The sequence below is a fragment of the Ochlerotatus camptorhynchus genome, unplaced genomic scaffold (assembly GCF_037179485.1).
Source record: "Ochlerotatus camptorhynchus isolate MF236.1 unplaced genomic scaffold, CSIRO-AGI_Acam_v1.1 ptg000130l, whole genome shotgun sequence".
Classification (NCBI taxonomy): domain Eukaryota; kingdom Metazoa; phylum Arthropoda; class Insecta; order Diptera; family Culicidae; genus Ochlerotatus; species Ochlerotatus camptorhynchus.
The window spans coordinates 1,311,268-1,333,204 of record NW_027040620.1 but is presented as its reverse complement, the minus strand read 5'-3'; the positions used below and the strand labels follow the sequence as shown (position 1 = coordinate 1,333,204).

The 21,937-nt window shown below is 41.0% G+C and overlaps 1 protein-coding gene across 15 annotated transcripts in view; it reads right to left on the bottom strand.

Annotated features, from left to right (window-relative positions):
* Positions 1–93: 93 nt before the first annotated feature.
* Positions 94–21,937, bottom strand: part of gro (groucho) — a 442,779-nt gene continuing 420,935 nt past the window's right edge. For 7 of the 15 annotated variants that reach the window (XM_065220636.1, XM_065220638.1, XM_065220639.1 and 4 more), the window contains 8 exons: positions 15,263–15,364; positions 14,768–14,824; positions 14,189–14,371; positions 13,871–14,115; positions 13,543–13,792; positions 13,046–13,469; positions 12,776–12,990; positions 94–1,990 (listed from right to left, as the gene is read on the bottom strand). In XM_065220636.1, the coding sequence (XP_065076708.1) occupies positions 1,883–1,990; positions 12,776–12,990; positions 13,046–13,469; positions 13,543–13,792; positions 13,871–14,115; positions 14,189–14,371; positions 14,768–14,824; positions 15,263–15,364 (1,584 nt within the window). In that variant the 3' untranslated portion in view covers positions 94–1,882. The remainder of the gene's footprint in view (positions 1,991–12,775; positions 12,991–13,045; positions 13,470–13,542; positions 13,793–13,870; positions 14,116–14,188; positions 14,372–14,767; positions 14,825–15,262; positions 15,365–21,937) is intronic. The other 8 variants (XM_065220640.1, XM_065220641.1, XM_065220643.1 and 5 more) reach the window with 3 other exon arrangements.

Below are 21,937 nucleotides of genomic sequence, written 5' to 3'. Positions count from 1 at the left end.
GGATGCGATTTGCTCGGAGTGAAAGTTTGTGCTGGGTCATTTTTGTTTTGAAGAACTCATGGATTGTTCGGATAAAGTGACAACGACCTAAAATTTTCAATATTTTCATGTCTAAAAATATTCATTTATAATATTTATATTGAACTTTCCAGTGTGTGGTTGGTTTTTTTTTCTCAGAATTCCCGTCGTTTCGTCTTAAGCTGTACTTTTCGCTATTTACCAGTTGGGCTTTCCCATCCTTGCCAAGGATACGTGTGCACCACTAGTCTTGTGTGTGGGAGTGAATTTTGAGAATCCTTTCGTTTTAGCACTGTTTGTAGTTCCGTTTTCCTTTGTTCAAGTCTCTTCCTCATATGCGGCTCTCTTCTCTCTCGCTTTATCTTGTGTTTGTGTTGTATTTGTTTAATTCTGCCTCTGCCTTGGTTGGAATTTAGTAAGCATTAGGTTAGAGTGGTTAGAGTGATGAAAACAGGGGTTCGAGTGCTTCTGTTCTTCTCTGTGTGTCAATTCGTGGTGATTCGATAACAATTATACTTTATCGCTCGCTTTGTTCTTCTTTTGCTTTTTTTTGTATTTTGGTCACTAAAGGTTGAAATATCTTACACTTTTTTTCTCTCGAAAATGAATAGGAAAAATGCAACAAAATGACATTGACACGATCTCGCTTTTTTTTTTGTTATTTTTCTAAGAAGGATTTAAGAAAACAATTAGATGTAAGTTTTGATTCCATCAAGCATGTTTTTTTTCTTAAAATTTTCCGTTAAATTTGAGATAAATTTCCACTTGAAACCTCGAGGGATCTCTCGCTCAACGCTTGTTTTGTTTTTGCATTATCTTTTGTTTTTTTTTTTTCTTTCGTCGGTTTTATTTACTGGGAGAGGGCTTATAACCATAATTAACATTACGAGTTTCTCAAATACTGTACAATACTCTTCTATTAATTTATATGATAATCACTAAGAATTTTGATAATTAAATTAATCGGTTCCCTTTGTTTGCTCTTACACGCTTCAGATTACCACCTAGTTTCTACAATTAATTCTTTGATTTTTCTGTTTAATTAAAGGAGTGCTTTGCTCGGTTGATTTTTCTTCCTTTAATTGAATTTAAATTACTTAGATCATAATCTTACCACTTAGCATTTGTAGCATTAGTAGTTTTTTTGTAATCTGTTTGCTCATTTACTAGAAGTGTTTGTGTGTATCCAATCAAGGAGCTTGCGCGTGAGAAGATATCAATTCTTAACTGCACGTCTACTCGAGCGTTGTTCCGCCCTATCGCTCATAAGCTGCGTAAAGAAACTGAACTGATACAGCTGCTGTATGTAATAAGATTCTTGGATCTGTTCCTTGATTTAAGTCACTTTTTTGTTTTGGTTGTTTTACTTTTTACATTCAAATCAGGATTTGACCTTTCGAGACGAACTGTTTTGTGTTTTTGTTTAAGAAATCGGAATCATGACTTTGTATAATGTCAAATTTGATCGCACGTGTTTTGATCAACAACGCATAATTTACCAAGGACGATTTAATTGCATCCATGCAGTTTGAAACAAGATGTGTTAGCCGAAAAGCTTTAAGAATTATTTCCTTAAATTTTATATTTAAGATCATTTGTTCATTACGAATCAACTATTTATAACATGTGTACTGAAATATCAATGAATAATTTCCACACCCTTTGCGGGGTAGAAAATGAGCCAACATTTTTTTTTTGTTTTGTTCTAGAAATGTTCCGTCCCGAAAGGGTTACGCTTTTGCTGCTGTCGATCTGCGTCTTCTTATAGTAAGAGAATAGTGTGATGTTACTCACGGTTGCTGGCTGCTGGGTTTCGATGTAACAGGGGGATGGGCTGCACTTTTAGCTATACTGTGTTTTTCTTTTAATAGATGACCTCGTAGACGGTGGCCTTCTTGTCGCCGGAACCGGTGACGATGTACTTGTCATCGGTCGATATATCACAACTAAGTACTGAAGAGGTCTCCTTGGACTGGAACGAGAAAAAGAGGGGGAAAATTTAATCATTAGAGTTCGTCTAATGTGGGGAATTATTGTGAAAGTCACCCAACGTTGCTGGTCTGACATATTTCATTTCGAATCTAGTCAGATTATGGTAACTAGTTGACTCGAAAAGCCTAGTTATTTCAAGTTTAATTGGGGTGTTATCGTATCGCGACAGACCGGATCGTGATCAACAGGGTGTTTAAGAATGGGTGTCACAATTCTTTGCATTTGATTTATTTCAACCTGTGGGCTGTGGAGTCGGAGTCGGTGAGATTATACTTAGGCTCTGAAACATTTGGTGGATTATTTTAACTTTTGGTTAAAATTTGACAGATGGAAAGTTATCAATTAACCCTGCTATCCCAAGCGTGGTTACTTCTGACAGACAAGAAGTTAAATTTTGACAACCTTGGCTAAGTTTTTTCTCGAAAACCGGTCGATCGACAGCACAGGGATTTTCGAACATAGAAAATAACTTTCGAAATGTCACTTTTAACCACGAGTTAAGAAGCGCAATGACAGCGGTAGCGGAACGGCAGCGGCAACGGAAAAGCCCGATCTGAGTAAGCCTACTTGTCGGATTGAAAACTAGTTAGAACCAAATCGACATCGGTTAGGCTTCTTGATGCCATTTGTGACAACTGTCAAACTTTCCGTTTCCGTTCCGCTTCCGTCCACATTGCGTTTGGGCCTTTAAGTTTAACTCGGCAAATGGTTCACAGTCCCAGGTTCACAGCCTTAGAGTCTGTATATAAGTCACGTCAAGAGAAAAACAGTAATTCATCAGATCAGATTCTTTGCTTGACCGTCAAGCAGTACAGTTCGGTTTATGCTCGCTCTGTCGAGTTGTTCGAAGGTTTCCAGTTCAATAGCGTCGTCAAGGTCGGCGCACAATGCATATGTTTTCGGGTTTTTTGACTGATAAAATGCATGGGCTAACTGTCAAAAAACCTGAAAACGTATCTATTGTGCGCCGGCCTTCAGTAGTGTCGGTTGCTTTGTGTGATGGGAAGCAGCGATGCCAGATTGTTTTAAAGCTTATCGGTATCAAAGGTATTAAAAAATCGGTATTTATCGGTATTTACTATTTAATTAATTTTATATTTTTGCCGTTTATGAAAGCGAAAATTTTAACTATGGTGACGACTCAGTCTTAAAACAGTATTTAATTTTTTTTAAATTTAATTTTTTTAAATTATCGTTGTTCTCAAGTGGTGATCAAAATTGTGAGAAAGTAGTTTTTTTCAAATAAATATCTTTCAATGAAATCAAAATATGGAAAATCAGCCACAACAACGACTAAACTATTGACAATAACGGCGAACAATATTTTCCCTTGAAAAAGGCCACAACTCATGGCCAAAAGTCGAGCAGATTACATCGTAGTCGTTGCAGTGTTTCAAGACTGAGAAAGCCGTTAATCAAAGCAAAATTTTAGCTTTTGTACAATGATCGGAAAATTCCGGAAGAAAACTCCGGAGAATGTTTGAATTAGCTTCTGAACGAAGCTGAAAAATAAAACATCCAGAGAAAGACGAAAGAAGCTCTCCTGGATGAAGTTCGAGGAAAGTTCTAAGAAAAGTTGGAAAAACATCCGGGAAACTTCCAAGACACGAATTGAGAAACTTGTGGCGAAAATTTAACTAAACTATCGGAAAAAATCGGATGTCACATCCAAAGGAAGCCAGAAAAGTTTCGGAAACCGGAAGTAAATTTTCAGAAGTAGCCATTTCCAGGGAAAGCGAGAAGAAGCTCGGAAAAACCTTCCAATAGAAGTCGAACAAAAAACTTTTGGCTTATGGTCAAACTTCCAGAAGAAGACGAAAGAAATTTCTGGGAGAATTAATTGAACTTCCTGGAGAAGACGAAAGAAACTTCCTGGAGACGCTGGCAGAAACTTCTGGAAGAAACATCTGAAGAAAGTCGGAAGCCAGAGCGCTTACGGTACGTCACATTTCCGTAGAAATCTGGTCGATCGACTTGGTCATTGTTTGAAATCGTATATGTCTATCCAGCGGGACACGAGTTTTCCGGGAAGCTTTGAGGTACGTTCAACATCCTTGAAGGTACGCTATGGTGCGCTATTGGTACATTCCAAAACACGTATCAACTTTGAAATTCGTAAAGTTTGTCCCGCTGGATAGATTGACGTCGAACATCGGACTATACAAGCCGGAGATGCACAACGATCTTAGTTCCGACCACCAACCGGTGGTAGCTGAAGTCGACATCAACGTGGCTCCAGCTCCAAGCGAGCACAAAGACTACCACCACGTCAACTGGGTGCAGTTTGGACGTGTGGTTGACAGAGGCATCGACCAAGATCCGTGGCTTGACACCGTAGATGGCATCGACCGGGCGTTGGAAGGACTCAAACAGGCCATATCCGTGTCTGACGAGGCATGTGTTTGACAAGTTCCTGTGAGTAAGTTGTTTCTATTGTTTCCCATACCCAATTACTGATTCACTTGAGAAATGTACGTAGACGCCAGTTTCAGAGGAATGGAGATCTGGACAAAAATGGCGTGAAATGGCCGATCTGTGAACAGGCAGCAATGATGCAAAATATCATGACATTCACTCGACAATCGTCAACGCATCAACCGAGTATCGCTGACAGAACGTTTTGTCACGCAGTGAGAGGTAGAGCCATGGCAAACAACAATCACCAGTAATGGTCGCTGCTCACAGGCAAAACGTGACACTCGGTGCTGATGATGTAAAACACAACGAAAACAGTGAAGACTTCTGCAATTGGCGTCTTGCAGTGAAACTTTTCCAAGCTTTCGCCACCTACATTTCGAAGTGTGAACTACTAGAAGGAGGATAGTTTCCAAATTTTCCAAGTAAAACAGACGATTTTTGGGCCAAATCGGTCCATAAACAAAAACTAATAATTTCCCGTGGAAAATTTTGCTTGAATCGTGTAAGAAAACGTGTTTGCAAACTAACTGTTATTATTTCGGTATGGATCAGAGATATTTTCATGGAAAATTATGCATAACAAGTTTGCACCCACAGGGAGAGGTTACCTCCTGCGCAGCTGCATTTTTCGGAAAATTGTTAATATGTGAGATTTCCACTAAGATGAAAGTGGGAATTAAGTGAATTTACTTAGGAAAGATTGTATCATGCTGGTGATAATGGAGAATTGGTTGTATAGGACGCCAATATTCAATGAATGTTCATTCTGGCCTTTTTTAGGCAAACATATTGATACTCACAATTTTCGACGGAAAACGCAACGGAACTTGATTTATTTACTCAACACGCACCACACTATAAAATGGTGCTAGATGGTTTTCAAAGTGATAACAAGATGACAAATCATCTTCATTTTGAGTAATTGAGCAATTTACTTCTGTTTACATCATATTTACGATGCAGCATTGATGGAGCCGTGAAATGAAATGAATAAATCTTATGAAAGTTCATCTGGAAAAGTCAAAGATGCACATCAGTCTGATTGTAAAAACGTTTCCTTCTTCAATTCGAATGTTATATTGGAAAGATTTTACGCAGGCTTGATGGAAATTATTATTAAATGCTAATTTTCACGAATTTTATATGTATGAACTCTGTCAACATTATCATCATCATGCAGTGGTGACATCTGCGTTGCGCTTTTACGGCAATCTCCCAATATGATGATGAGAAAAAGCGAAACGACAGAAGACAATTAAAACAATGCCTACGCATTCCAAGTTCGTCTCGGCACGTGTGTGAGTTACAAACAAAGCTGGCAAAATTAAACGGAAGCTGTTGCGATCACTCACCGCTACAGACCAGCCAAGGTCCTGAAAACTCATCCCAAACCCGTTCCAGTTATCAGAATCGAAAATGATGACGATCGGCTTTTAATCACCCCACAGGAGAAAGCAAATGCGATCGACGAGCATGTCGCTTCATCGCAGTTGCTTGGCTCAACTATCCAAAGTCCGCTCGAAGATCAGGTTGCGCAATACGTTCAACACCTAGATGCCTCCCTTTGTACTTTGTGTCGTGCCTCCGGCCGATAAGATTACAGTACTACAGATTTACTCAGCGCTGAAATGTACCAAGAATATGAAGGCTCCCGGGTTTGACGGTATATTCAACTTGATCTTGAAGAGACTCAGCGTGAAAGTGCAGTCTCTTCTAACCGCTATCTTCAACAGATGCTTGGAACTGCATTACTTTCCAAGCGTCTGGAAGGTAGCAAAAATCATACCAATGCGCAAACCCGGTACGGATCCAACATTGCCTTCAAGCTACAGACCAATCAGCTTCCTTTCAGCGCTGATCAAATTGTTCGAGAAACTCATTCTCAATCGTTTGCTCAAGTTTGTCGAGGAAAACAACATTCTCCTTCCGGAACAGTTCGGGTTCAGGAAGTGGCACTCCACCAATCACCAGCTAGTACGGGTGATGAATAACATCCGAAGTAACAAAGCTGTATCCAAGTCCACAGCTATGGCCTTGCTAGACGTTGAAAAGGCGTTTGACAATGTTTGGCATGACGGACTTGTGTACAAGCTTTGTAACTTCAACTTCTCATTACATCTGGTTAAAATCACCCGTAACTACCTCCAGCAAAGGTCGTTCAAGGTATCGTTGAACGGTTGTCTTTCGATCACGTTTTCCATTCCAGCATCTACACTTCCGACATTCCTCCCCTCGGAGACGGTTGGGTGTTTTTCCAGTTCGCAGATGATACCGCAATAGCCGTCAAAGGAAGGATGCCTCGCGAAATAACGTTTCTAATTTCATTGCTTCGTAATGTTTGTTTACTTTGCACGATAGGTAGCCGGTTTGAAAGTTCAATAGGTAGGGCTTCACTCTTGATGTGACTCGCATGTATACCGACTCTAATTATTGGCAATTCAAAGTTGGAACTCGTGGAGAATAGAAGAACTGTGAGAGTGATGATGATTTCAAAATTTTACACTGTGAGGTATACGAGTGCAATTTTAAAATACTTTTATTTTGAAAATGGAGCATTTTATTTAAATCTGGTTAGTGCTACGTTAGTAGAAAACTTCAGGACTACTCAATAGACATATAATCTAGAAATAATAATTCCTTTTCAGATTTTTATGTGTACACATAGACAACCAGATTAAAATAAAATGCTCCATTTGCAAAATAAAAGCATTTTAACATTGCACTCGTATACCTACCCGTGGAAAATTTTGAAACCATCATCACTCTCATAGTTCTTCTATTCTCCACGAGTGCCAACTTTGATTTGCCAATACCCACTCCAACTTCAACTCCATGATTGGCAAATCAAAGTTGGCTCTCGTGAAGAATAGAAGAACTATGAAAGTGATGATGGTTTCAAAATTTTCCACGGGGAAGTATACGAGTGCAATCTTAAAATGCTTTTATTTTGTGAATGGAGCATTTTATTTAAATCTGGTTAGTGCTACGTTAGTAGAAAACTTCAGGACTACTCAATAGACATATAATACAGAAAACATAATTTCTTTTCAGATTTTTAGGTGTAAACATAGACTTCCGCTTTTCTTCCACTGTAGCAGTAACCAGATTTAAATAAAATGCTCCATTTTTAAAATAAAAGCATTTTAAGATTGCACTCGTATACTTCCCCGTGGAAAATTTTGAAACCATCATCACTTTCATAGTTCTTCTATTCTTCACGAGAGCCAACTTTGATTTGCCAATTAGATTGTTAAATTCAGAATGAAAAGTATGACTGTTGGAGAGTAACCCACCCCAAATAGGAAGTCCCTCTGCACAATAACGAGTGAGTGCGATGTAATTTTTGGGTATCATTCTCCGGGTTTGATCATCCCATACTTGGAGTTACGGAGTACGCACACATCACCGGACAGGAGAGGCCGTTCGTGGAACAGCTCGTCAGTTGGTTGTACACGCTATTTCAAAACTACCCAAATTTGGGTAGAATCCACCCAGATCGGTCAAAACTGAATCTACCCAAAATGGGTAAACTGTGTTGGGAGTGACAAGTTGACAAATGAACAACATTGACATGGATCCGATCGACGTTGTTCATTTGTCAACTTGTCACTCCCAACACAGTTGACCCATTTTTTGGTATGTTCAGTTTTGACCGATCTGGGTAGATTATACCCAAATTTGGGTAGTTTTCAAATAGCGTGTAGGTGTATCTCAAGTCGAACACGGCGGTAGACCTTATGCGTTTTATAATTTGACGTTTAGTATCAAAGTAAATAAATGTTATGTGTTAAGTGGAGAACAAATGTGCTGATTGCAGTTAGGTTTTTATCAAAGACAACAAATCAAGAAGACTGGCAACTTTACCAGAATCCAAGCGACAGATACAGTAGCGCTGCGCTTGAGTGAAGGTGGAAGCAACGCATAGAAATATGAGTAAATACACAAACCCTTTTTCTGAGGATGTAACCTTTGCTATCAAGTTCGTTCGAAGCATTTACCTTTGAGCGGCAGATGACGCGATTGTACCTGTCTTATATAGCGTTTGTATGAGAAAATGGAAGAGTTGCCAGTCTTCTTGATTTGTTGTCTTCGTTTTAATGTAACCGCGAGTATGTTTTTTTTATTCGATTTCCTGAAACCATATACCTTGCAAGGATTCCAAACTACATTGAATCCTCACAAACCCAATCACCTTGGCAAGGTCACGGATAAGACTCGAGTGTTGGAGGAACAATCAGCGGATCTATCGGTTCCGTTCCCCCAAGGTTGTAGGAGAAACACTCGTATCTTCGGAAGACATGGCTACGCTTCTGACACAAGTCTCCGATGATCCTAACGATCTCCAGCCATTAACGCCCGCTCATTTTCTGGTCGGCGAATCACTACAAGCGTTTCTAGAGCTAGACTTCACAGATGTCCCTTTCAATCGTCTAAACCAATGGCGCTGACCCAGCGAAGGGTGCAGGATTTGTGGAAGCGTTGACGAAGAGAATACTTGTGACAGCTTCAATATCGAGTAAAACGGTAGAAACCAGCTATTCCCATCGACATCGGAACGCTAGGATGAGAACCAACCTCCCGTGCACTAGAAGACACACCCCGGTAAAGACGGAACTGTGAGGGTGGTCACCTTGAAAACCGGAACAGGACTGCTGATTCATCCAGTAGATAAATTTTGTATCCCAGCAGTCCAGGACGATAACGAAAGCACGGAACCAGACGAAACATCAATCACCATCCTCATCCCGCGAAGACGTGTTTTGACCTTGGTGGTCGCTTGCCCGATCATATTCACTCGGTTGCGAGTTACCTTCATCAGCTGACTCTGGACGAGGAGGGCAAATATCCGCCCGCCGCGAAAGCGGTTCTTGTAAACACCTACCTGTATGATGGCATACATGAGCGGACGACGTTACGAGTTCAGCTGAATTCAATGATGTCAGCTGGTGGTTTCAAGTTGCGAAATTGGGCATCCAACTGTCTGGCAGTGCTGGAAGGAGTTCCTGAGGAAGATCTAGCGATTCGCTCATCAGAAGGTATTGTCTTGTATCCAGATACCTCGATCAAAACACTGGGATACGCTCAGGTTTCAGTTTTCAATCCCAAGCTTGAATACTGACACATCACTGATCAAACGATATGCCACTCTGTTTGACCCTCTGGGGCTCTTGGGAGCCGCCATAACATCGGCAAAAATATTCATGCAACAGTTGTCGGCATTACGTGAGAGAGATAATCAAAGGCTTGGTTGGGATTAACCGCTACCTTCAACGGTGGGTGAACCCTGGAGAAAACTCCAAGAACAGCTTTCACTGTTCAATCAAGTACGCATTGCCATTCCGAAGGCTGTCTCAACAGAGATCCACTGTTTTTCGGATGCCTCGAAGAAGGCGTATGGAGCATGAGGAGAAGTTTTAAAGAGGACCTTTCGAAACCTTCAATAAAATCAGGGAACCTTTGAAGAATTCAGGGAAACTTCGAGAAATCCGAAAATAATCCAAGATATTCAGGGAACCTTAGAGAAGCTCAGGGTTTTAGAGGCTCAGAAACCTTAATAAAATATAGTGGATCAAAGAAAAGCAGAACATAAGATAAGATCAGTGATCATAATTTAAGTTTAAGCTACTCCATAAAAGCTTAGGAAATCCATGAACAAAATTTAGAATGGTTTCAGGAAAGATTCCATTGTCAGTCCTGAGTTTTCTTTTTTTTTTTTTTTTCCTTGATTTGTTTTCCGTCGATCTTGTTTTCCGTGCTGAGCACCAATGCTACCGACGCCAGGAAGGCAACTCCCACACCTGGACCTACCTATCGACCCATCAAACTCATGAACCGGGGACCAACGGCTTTACTTCCCTTCCGAAGGAAGGCGTGATCAGAGATATTATGCCTCAGAACATCCCGGCGGCGCCGACTGAGATTGAACCCAGGCCTGCTGGGGTGAGAGTTAATCACGCTTACCACTACACCACCGGCGCCGCTAGAGTTTTCTTAAAATTTTAAAATTTCATATTTTCCTTTTCTTTAGGTCAGCTTAGAATATCCATGGCATCAGTTTAATGTTCCAGGAATAGTCAAATGGGTCCTTGGGAATGATCTTGATTGATGTTCAGGCCAAATGACTAAGTTCAAAACTATCACCCACATAAATGAAGTTTTCTTAAGAATTTTAAATTTCATATTTTTCTTCTCCCTAAGTCAGCTTGAAATAATCATGGCGTCAATTCCATGTTCCAATAATCTTCAAATGGGTCAGAGTTTTTATGCCTCAGAAAATCCCGGCGGCGCCGACTGGGATTGAACCCAGACCTTTTTGGGTTGAGATGCAATCACGCTTACCACTACACCACCGGCGCCGCTTAGCTTAGAATTTTCATGGCATCAATTCCATGTTCCAGTAGTCCTCAAATGGGAATGTAAGAATCATACTGCATGATTATCAAGTCGAAGGATAGTTCAAAAGTACCACCCTTTGTGTTTGAGTCCAAATAAATGGAGTTTTCTTAATATTTTTCAATTTCATATTCTTCATCTCCCTAAGTCGGTTTAAAATATTCATGACCTCAATTCCATGTTCCATATAATAGTCAAATGGGTCCTTGGGAATCATCCTGAATGATTATCAGAGCAAAGAATAACTCAAAACTACCATCCTTAGCGTTTGAGTTCCAAATATATGAAGTTTCTTGAGAATATCCATCAGACGTGAACCTTTTAAATTAAATAGAGAAAGAACATAGCTACCTATAGCCTAAATGTATGCTTTCGTGGCATGAAATCAATATGCGCATTTTGTCCCGTATTATTTCGAAAACAGGTTTTTGTTTGCTTTTCAAATGTTTGCAACTTAAACAAAAATTTAGCTATTTTTGCAAGCATATCAATTGAAATATACCATACGCGTGATAATGTTTGCACCATTGAACAATGTCAATATTAAAAAAATTCTCAAAAATTTCGTTTTCGAGTTTTTTTTTTATTTATTCAAAGGAGGCATGTTTCTCAGAGTCTTAAACTATGTTAATCGTCGATTGAGTTTCCGGTACGGGTCAATGTTTGTCTGAGGCTTGCTGTACTCGGGTGGAGTTTAGAACAGGCCTTGGCCTTCATGACGCGCCATATTGAGTAATCCAGCGCATTAAAATCGGGGCTGGATGGCGGCCACATAGCCTTCGCCCAGAACGGAAGATGTTCCTGCAACCACTTCTGAGTGCGGTTCGAGGTGTGGCACGGAGCCCCATCTTGTTGAAATACAACATTTGGCTTCGGACCGTACTGTTCTTTGATCCACGGAAGAACATACTTACTTAAAATCCCGATGTAGACCTCCGTGTTGACCTTGTCGCCTTCTGGAATGAACACCGGGTCCATTTTTTGTCATCGGAAGCCACCAATCCAAACACTATAACGCTAGCAGGATACTTGGTCAGATACACGTTCTTGTGCTCGTCGGCCACGTCTTTTACCGGAAGAGAACTAATATATCGGTCGGTTCTGGAAATTGATACGGGATCGACGGTAAACATGCTCTCGTCGGTGAACAGGATTACCGCATTTTTTCGCTTAAGGAAGTTCAAGATTTTCTTGCATCGTTCGACTCGAAGCTCCCGGATGCGGTTGGTGAGTTTTTTTTCCGTGCCTCGAGTTCGCCCCGCAATCTTCCTTTACGATCTTCCGTGCCGTAAAGTCAATGATCCCGTGTTCCTTTGCCATTTTCCTTATTGAACGCACTGGATTCACCCGAATCTTCCTTTTGTTAGCAGCAATAACCCTCGGAACACGAGCTGACCTCGGACGACCTTCGCGGATAGTTGTCCTTTCTTTTCTCGGTCTAAAACCCTTTTGACGGTCCACCGGGACACTCCCACGGCGATTGAAATGTCTTTTTGCGACATTTGCGCGTGGGACAAATCACGAATACGCTGCCACTTCGTCATGGTGCAACTGTCAAACTAAGTAAATCATTTTTTCTTATACACAGCCTACTACGGTATGAGCTAAAGGTTACGTTCATGCAGAGAAAACCAATGCATTGTATGCACAGGTGAAACGGGAACCTTATTTGTACGATGGTGCAAACATTATCACGCATACGGTATTGCCAATAGCCTAATCCAACATATAGATGGCATTGCACTTAAATATCGATTAACTCTGAGGATTAAACAGAGATCTTCCTTGGCATGGGCATTTTACCCCCAATCTCCCCTACATGGTGTACCTACTTGGAGTTGCAAAAGGAGTCTCATAATTTCAGAGTAACTCTTTGACTAGTAGCTGTTCTCAAACTCTCAAAGTCTTGTAGCCAAAAATGAGTAATTTTATAAAATGCAAATAATGCACTTACCTGGAATATACTGGCACCGTACGGCGTACGCCAGGCATTCAGCAGGTTATCCTTGCCCGTCGAGACGAACCATTTACCGCAGGCGGCGAACCTCAGCGACAGCACGCAGCTCTCGTGTAAATGCAACTGATACTTGTCCTGCTTGGTGGCGTGCAGCACCTCCACGTGGGAGTTCTCCATTCCGACGGCGAGCCATTCACCTGTTGCGTCAAAGACTATTGTTTTAAAATCGAAAGCATGTCAATCCTATGTTTCGCCACCAATACTCACCGGTCGGACAGTAGCCGAGTGAAAATATCTGGGAACTGAAGTCGTGCTGTTGCAGCTGTCGGCCCTCCCGCAGATCCCACGACCGCACCGTGTTGTCCAGCCCTCCGGTCCACAGTCGGACGCCATCGGGACTGATGTCGATACAGGAAGCACCGTCGGTGTGACCCTGGAACTGCCGCACCAGCGTCTGGTTGTGGAGATCCCACACGGCAATGTTGCCATCGCTGCAGCACGAGAAGCACACCTTCGAGTCGGGACTGATGGCCAGCGCGTAGCAGGCCGGTGCCGCCGAGGTGAGTTCAGCCTTGATTCTCGGTGTCGGACTCGCCAGGTCCCAGATGGAGAGGTTCGATGCTTCACCACCGACGATTAGCGTTCGCCCATCCGGCAGGAGTTTCACCGATCGGATGTAGTTGTCTCGTTGCTGGGAATAGAAAAAAAAACGAAACAATTGTAGCAGGGGACGCATTTCAGCATTGATTAGTGTAAGGTATTACCAAGCAGTCCAGCTGGCTGACGGGACTCTTGCTTCCGGGTTGGGAAATGTCCCAAACCTTGACGCATCCTTTACCCCCGGTGTAGACGTATTTGGTAGGATTGGAGATGGTGACTGCGCAGACGACTTCACCGTGCGAGAGCGTATTGATCTGGCGGGCATGTCGCGGGATTCCCGGCCCCGTTAGGGCATCGGCAGGAAAGGGCACCGGCTGTGGTCCGCCTTCGCCGTTCATGTGAAAGGAATAGGCACTGTTTGGGAATGAAGTTAAAGTTAGTTACGCAGTGTCGAATATTTCTACGCCGTCGACGGTGACGAATTCTACTCACGGTTTACCACTCGAGACGGGCAGTGGGATTCCGTTGGTCCGTAGCTGGGCGTGCGGATCAAACGGCATCGGTTGTCGACCGTAGGGATCCAGCGGTGGCCGCACGTATGGGTCCGATGGTCGTTGATATGGTGATGCCGGATAACCGGCGGCCGTTGGAGGTACTGCTGCTTTGGGAACTCCCGGATTGGAAGAATTGGGCGTGGTGACGCGGGCTTTTGCACCAGGGGTTCCTGGTTTGTCGAGCTGCAATAGATGCCACAAAAAATCATTAGGACTGTATCACCTAGCATTAATCGCTTGGAAGAACAGAACTTACATCTTTAGTTTTGAGGCTTGGGGTCGATCGGGACGAGCTGGATCCGGATCGGGAGGGAGGTCGATCGTTTACACCTTTCAGACTGCTGGAACCGGCCTTGTCGCTTCCGTTCAGCCCAACACTGTCCCGATCTCGATTTTCCAGTGACGCATGATCACCGTTTGGTCGCGGAGAAGGTGTACCCTGTAAGAATGGTACGATCATGAACATGGTTCGTCGTTAGATATGGATCATATCGTGGATCGTGGAAAACGCAAACCAACAACGGACGGGAAATCTACAGACTTAGATCTTAGATCGGTTTAGCTAGAGCTGCTAAAGTGCATGTACACAACAACAACAACAACAACAACAATAACAACAGAGCGAGCTTACTTTTTACTGTGGCTGATAGAGGTTGTGATTTGTGTGCTGTGTGTGTGTGTCAGTAGCTTAGTGTGTGTTTCAACTAAACTCAGGAAAGGACATACTAAAAAACGGATCAAAATTTGTGAACAAACTAAACCGGTTTACAATTGGAAAAATGAAGGTTTGTGTTTTTGCTGTGTTGTTTACGTGTTGTCAAGGGAAAACCCTTACCGTATCGTTTGCGACGTCCACAACTAAATCCTGTTCGCTTTTGTCGCCCTCGTTGTCCTGTAAAATAATATGAGGAATTTTGATACACATGTCGCATTGAAATTTTAGAAGATAAATGGGGAAACTAAAAAGGTTGCTAAAATCTAAAATATCCGGAGAGAAAAAGGGAGGGTTGTAGCACTAACTAAAGAAAACTGATTGTTTGGAAATGGTTCCGTAAAAGTATGTCTGTGGTGAAACTTTGTGTTCTGAGGTCGCGGTGTAGAAAGAAACTGTTCAATCCACTCTAGCGCACACAGGTGCTCGCTCTGTTGGTCGCTAGTAAGTTGGATTCGATAGATTGAGTTTTCCCGCCCGAAGTGATTTAGAGAACTATGGCATAGAGAGAGGAGCTACTTGTTAGTATGTGGAAATTTGAGGATGTACGACACAAAAATTGAAGAAGGAAAAGGTGTGATTTGAAGAGATGGTAAATGGAAGAAATCCGATACTTACGTGGTTTAGTTTTTCCTCTTTCCGTCGTTTGGCTTCGCTGTCCAGGTCCAGAGGTGATCGAGGTCGGTATTTTTCACGTTCGGCAGGAGATACGGAGTTGCGCTGCAATAGGAAAAATTAAAGAGGTGAAGTTTAATTAAGCTGATTGGGCCAATGGTGCTGTTTTGAAATGGTCAAATTTTTTGGAATGTTGTCAGGGGTGGGTATGATATTGAATACGATAACTTTACTCTTCCCTGAATATTCGTAAAAACTTTTCTGATCTTTAATACTAAGCCCAAGCCGGAGGAGGCGGGTTCGTTTCTTGGTCCAATCTAAAAAAAATGGTGCGGTTGTGTACAAGACACGACCGCATGGTGGATGTAGACTACGTTAAGCTGTTTAGTGAAATTCTAGTGCATTTTTCTAGATATTGATTTTAAATACAGTAGAAGTAACCTATGATTTCGGTCGTATTTAGATATAATGGATTTCCTACTTAGTAAACCTTGGTTAAATTCAGGACCTCATAAAAATGCGAATACATATGGTTCCTAAATTACAATCAGATATGAAGCATATGAAGGTAGGGCTTTCTTCAGGTGATTTCTTGAAGCGTCTAACAATGGCCGTCATGATGACTGATATTCCCTATCACTTCAAGCTTTCTAGAGCACAAATCTTGGACGCTGTTGTGACATCACTCATGAAATTGGAACTCCTTGACTACTGCACTACAGCAAACGTGAAGTTCCAGTTTCATTGTTATAAGTTTGGTGAGAGTTGATATTTGTGCTCTTGAACTTTGTATGTTATAATGAGATTGATCAGAAATAAGGTTTCCACAGTGATTCACCTTCAGAACGCTAAAAACATTCATTCATTCATGCATGCATTCATTTGCCATCAGATGTCACTGCTGTTGTTTGCGGTGGCATCTATCGGAAGCTACGCATAATCTGTTTTTCGTTAAATGTTCATAGAGGGCAGTGCAATGCAAAACATGTCTGGTATCTCTTAATTTGCATTTAGATTAACGTCCGAAGTCCCTCCTTTTCACATATTTTGCTCAAAAAATACTTTATAAGCCCCGCCCCTGAAAGGATTTCCTATCGTTTTTTTTATAAATGGGGCAGGGCAGAAAGTATCTATAGTGCAAAATATGTATATGGATGGTAATCTAAATGCATAGATAGAGGTACCAGATATGTTTAGTAGTGTGAAGTACTCTATTTTGTAATCTGTGAGAGGGAAATCACAAATCGAGTGTCATTAAAATACATGCCATGTTGAGAGATTGAGCTCGAGATAGAATTTTCTCTCATAACTTTAATTTTTTTGGTCTCTCTGGGGACGGTTAAAAATGTACGAGAAAAAAACCATTTTTATTTAATTTTAGCTTGAAAAAAAGTGTTCGGAAAATTGCATGAATGATTTCTTTAGGTTGTTGTCCAGGTGGGGGGGAGGGGGGATTAAATGGTCTAAAAAATGCTACGCTATTTATTTATGGATCGTCGCTTATTTTACTTCCAAGCCTGTGTCCCAATTGGCTAGTTAAATTTAACTCGTGGGTAAAATTGACAGATGGAAATTTATCGAATAACCCTACTATCCGAGCGTGGTTATTTCTAACCGACTAGAAGTTAAACTTTGGCAACCGTGGCTGAGTTCTGTTTGAAAACTGATCGATCAAAATCACCGGATTTTTCGAACATTGAAAATAACTTTCAGAATGTCACTTTTAACCACGAGCTCAATTTAACTCGGCAACTGGGACACAGCTCAAGAAGACTTGTAGAACGCGGGATCGTTATCACTCAGGCGAGGTTGATCCACTTTGGAGTGCTTGCGCCATCGAGGCTACAGGGCTCGCTGCCAGCAGCCAGTGATCTCGTCCTTCCCGTCACGCAAGGTTCGGGATTTAAACTGGTGAACGCTGCGGTTGACAGGAACCGCTACCATCCTACTACTGCTGTTGAGTTGAGCCACGACAGCAGCGCGGTTTTATAACTTTTCAGGTTCAATCCGAACGATGTGCAACCAAGTGGTACTCGATTATGACGACTGGGTTTGGGGAGAACGTTTATTTCATGAAAATAGTGATAAAATAATCACTTTTTATTTGTATACTGTTAAACTGTTTTTATGGAAAATTGGAAAAGCATTTATTGTGGCATATTTTGAGAATTATTTCCTATCGATTGGTGTATTTAGATTTTAATTTCAAAATGATAAATGATAAATGATAAAGTTATAAGCGTTCAAAACCTTACACCTTTTCGTGACGATCGCAATTTTAGATTTTCGATTTACACCCATTACCTTCCCGTAAAACGTAGTCTACGTCACCAAAAAACATTCGGGATGGAAATTTTCTCGCCTTCCCTGCGCATTGAGCATCATTGTGCTAGCCACACAATGTATAAATTCATGCATTGGTTGGCACGGAAAGCTCCCAATTAATAACTGTGGAATGCTTCAAGTACACTAAGTTGAGGGCAGGCGAAAATCTCATGCAAGAGCTTCAAATCAAGGAAGATGAACAATTATATTGAAATGAATTTCCATTTAAGTTTTCTTTCAATAATTCTCCCAAGAATTTACTTAAATTTCAGTCAATAAGGTAAGTCAGGTATTTTTTTTTTTTTTTTTTTTTTGTTGTAATAGTGAAGTTTTATTTGTCAGTTTAGCATACAAAGTTTTTTTGTTGTACCGTCAATTTGCTACATCAAGATTAAAGTTCAAATCAGCTAAATCAATTCTTCCGTTACAATCGTTAACGAAGCAGATATATGTAATAAACATATTCAGAATTGCCACTCTATGTCTGTCGTTTATTCCTAATAGGGCAGGTCTTAGCAAGTCTTCGAACTCGAGTCGCCTCCATCCACCCAAGATGACTGCTATTCTCTGCTGAAGAACCGTCCAAGCCGGGCCGACGCGTGCACAAGCACAAAATTTGTGGGAGAGAGTTTCTGCTGTACGGTTGCCACAATGCGTACAGTTTTCGTCATCTACTCGCCGCATCACGAATAGCAGTTTGCGGTGCTCTATCTTCTCGTTCACCAACAAGTAAAGCTTCGTCCTCTGCGCTGAAGTAAGTTGCCTCGATGCAATGTTTCGCCATATGCGTGACCAGCCACTTGCTGGACTGTTACGTTCCACCCTTGGTAGCTCAGTTTGCTGGACGAAGTACTGGTGAATTTGATCGGTGGAGGGGTTCTGTTGGATTTGGTGGGGAATTTGGGATAAGTTTGATAGGATTTGTCTAAGGTCGGGAAGATCTATTGAGATGGCTGGGCGGGGATTATCGTGGAAAAGAAGGGATCTATAAAAAGGAAGGGATTCGATCTCTTGTAGGTGTCGGTTGATTGCGAGTGACTTACATTTCAGAGCTGGTAATTGCAGCTTCAGGCCTCCATTCTCTCTGCTGCGTGCCAGCTGCATCATTGGGATACGGGCGACATACAATTGAATAGTTCTCCAAAGTATCTCGCAAATTAACTCAAAATTCTCTTGGAATTTCCTTAGGAATAATTCTCAGATTTTTCTTGGAATTATATTTGGAATTCTTTTCGAATTTCCCATGAAATGCTCCTTACAATTCTCATGGAGCTATTACCTGATCCTCTTTAATTAATTGTTTATTCTTCTTAGAATTATCTTAAGAAGTTCCTTGAAATTCTTTGATACTATTTTTAGAATGTGCATGGAAATGCGGTAAATACTCCATTTTCTTAACATTCTCCTCAGAAGCTATTTGGAACTATTCTCATAAATCTATAAGCTTAGAATCATCTGCAGAATTGTTCTAAAACTAACCTTAAAGTTTCCATCGAACTCCGAATCTCTTGGCATTCCAACATTCCAATTAGAATTATATAATATTACATATTTTTTTGAATCTCTTGACCAATTTTGATCAATTTTCCATTATTTGCTAAGTGAATAGTGAAAGCGAATAGTGAAAATGAATAGTGAAAATCAATAGTGAAACTTAATAGTGAAACTGAATAGTGAAAGTGATACAATTGTAAAAGAGTTAAAAGGAAAAACAACGTAATAAGGTTGGGGAATTTACGTATTCTCGACAATCTAGGAGCGTAGCGGTGCTGGTGGTGTAGTGGTAAGCGTGACTGCCTTTCACCCCAGCAGGCCTGGGTTCAATCCCAGTCGGCGCCGCCGTGATTTTCTGAGACATAAAATCTCTGATCACGCCTTCCTTCGGATGGGAAGTAAAGCCGTTGGTCCCCGGTCCATGACTTGATGGGTCGATAGGAAGGGTCCAGGTGTGAGAGCTGCCTCCCATTGGTAGTCAGTACGGAATACAAGATCGACGGAAAGCAAACCAAAGATAAAAAAATCTAGGAGCGTCCGCGCTTCTTCTAGCATTTCCTCAACGTCACGCACACTAGCATTTCCTCAGCGTCACGCGTCACGCACACGTGTGTTTGATTACATTTATCTGCTGCTTACTTTTCTATTTTTTTTATCCAAAACTGTTTGAAAACGTTTTTACAACGCTCCAAACTTCTCAGATGAGTGCGAATATTGACAGCAGCCTCTTTGTCTTCGCCAGCCTTTTCATTTGAACTGCGTGTAAACCAGGTGTTCTATTATCGGCAACTCGCAAACAGCCGCATTTTGTAGTGCACATATTTTATTTAAAGAAAAAATATGGCATAACGGGATTTCTCAGTCTTAAAATTGAAATCAAATTGAAGCTGAAAGACTACGGAATCGTGTGAATACATTCAGCGAAGTGTTTTGTGTTATATATATTCAAATGCTGTAAACAAATATTTTTTGTGTCTGCCATAACACGAGATATTAATAATAAAAAAGGTGCATTTTAAAAATAAAAATATCTATAACTCTTGATCAGCAAAAGTTATCGACAAGTTCTGCACTGTTGCGTCTTCAGAAATTCTAAAAATTATCTAAAGACAACTTCGTCGAGAAATTAAAAATTAAAAAAAAAAAAAACAATAGCGAAAAAACTTTTTTAGTGACACTCTAAGTTGATTAAGGAAAATTTCTCTAAATCACTCAATTCAAGAGATATACAAATAGTTTACCTCACAAAGTTGCTTCAAATTAGCTGAACTACAACTTAATCGAACAATGTATACTTTTATTTCTGCAAATAAAAAAGCTAATATTTTTATTTCAATGATAATAAGGACCACCCTAGTATTAATTGAGATCAAAATGAGGATCTAACTATAACGAACAACTTTGTTGAAGACACATTTTCTCTTAAGTTTCAATTTGAGGCTCTAAATGCATCTTTGCAGCTAAATTCCCATTTTCGACCATTGTCTTCAAATTTCGTGTTAAGTGAAGATGTTTGAAGACATGCTGAAACTGGAGAAGACTTCTTGAATTTTAAGTGGAAAGGCGATGATTTTTTTTTATAGTGATGATGATATGGAATTACCACTCACTGTAGCAAAACAACTTTCGGTAGAATGTGGACTATCCTCGTTGTTCGACTTGATAAATTTTAATAACCTCTAATTAATCATATAGTCGAGCAGTTTTGGGACGACCTTCTACCAGCGATTTTACGGAAATGAAACAATAAATTCCAGATTTTTCAAGCATATTACAAATAAGACCCTATTATCTCGAGGTTCTTGAAGAAAATATATCAAAATATTGTTCCACGTTAAAGTTCGAGTTGTAGGAAACGTCATTTTAAACTGCTCGAATGATGTGATCCATTGTACTCAACCTGTCATTGCATGAAGGGCCAACAACGGATTTGGAGAATCCGTGGGCAACATCGCCGACGTTGGAGGAGTGGGGAGAAGAGCCCGCCCTCTATTCATGAAATGTTATTAAATTAGTGCAACCAAAATCAGTTTTGTTTCAGGATAACACTTAAGCAACCTCAAAATCCACGTGACATTACTGAAATTTACGATAACCTGAACATCTTGAGAATACTTGCTGATCGACTAGCAATCTTGGGAGAATTTCTGGAGGCGTCATATAATTTTTTTTGAACAATTGAAAACATTTAGAATAATACTTTATCAACCTAAGGTCTTGAACAAATATCAGGAGGAGCAGGACTTTATTGAAATATCCGATCAGCTATACCGTATGCGTGATAATGTTTAATGCCTTGGTTTTCTTTGCATGCACGTAACCTATAGCTCATATCGTAGTAGGCTGTGTATAAGAAAAAATGATTTACTTAGTTTGACAGTTGCACAATGACGAAGTGGCAGCGTATTCCTGATTTGTCCCACGCGCAAATGTCGCAAAAAGACATTTCAATCGCCGTGGGTGTGTGGTGGACCGTCAAACGGGGTTTAGACCGAGAAAAGAAAGGACAACTATCCGCGAAGGTGGCCACAGGTCGTCCGAGGTTAGCTCGGGTTCCGAGGGTTATCGCTGCTATCAAAAGGAAGATTCGGGTGAATCCAGTGCGTTCAATAAGGAAAATGGCATAGGAACACGGGACCAGTGACTTTACGGCACGGAAGATCGTAAAGGAAGATTGCGGGCCGAAGTCGAGGGCACGGAAAAAAACTCACATGATTACCAACCGCATCCGGGAGGTACGGGTCGAACGATGCAAGAAAATCTTGAACTTCCTAAAGCGAAAAAATCCGGTAATCCGATAATCCGGTTCACCGACTAGAGCATGTTTACCGTTGATCCCGTATCAAATTCCAGAACCGA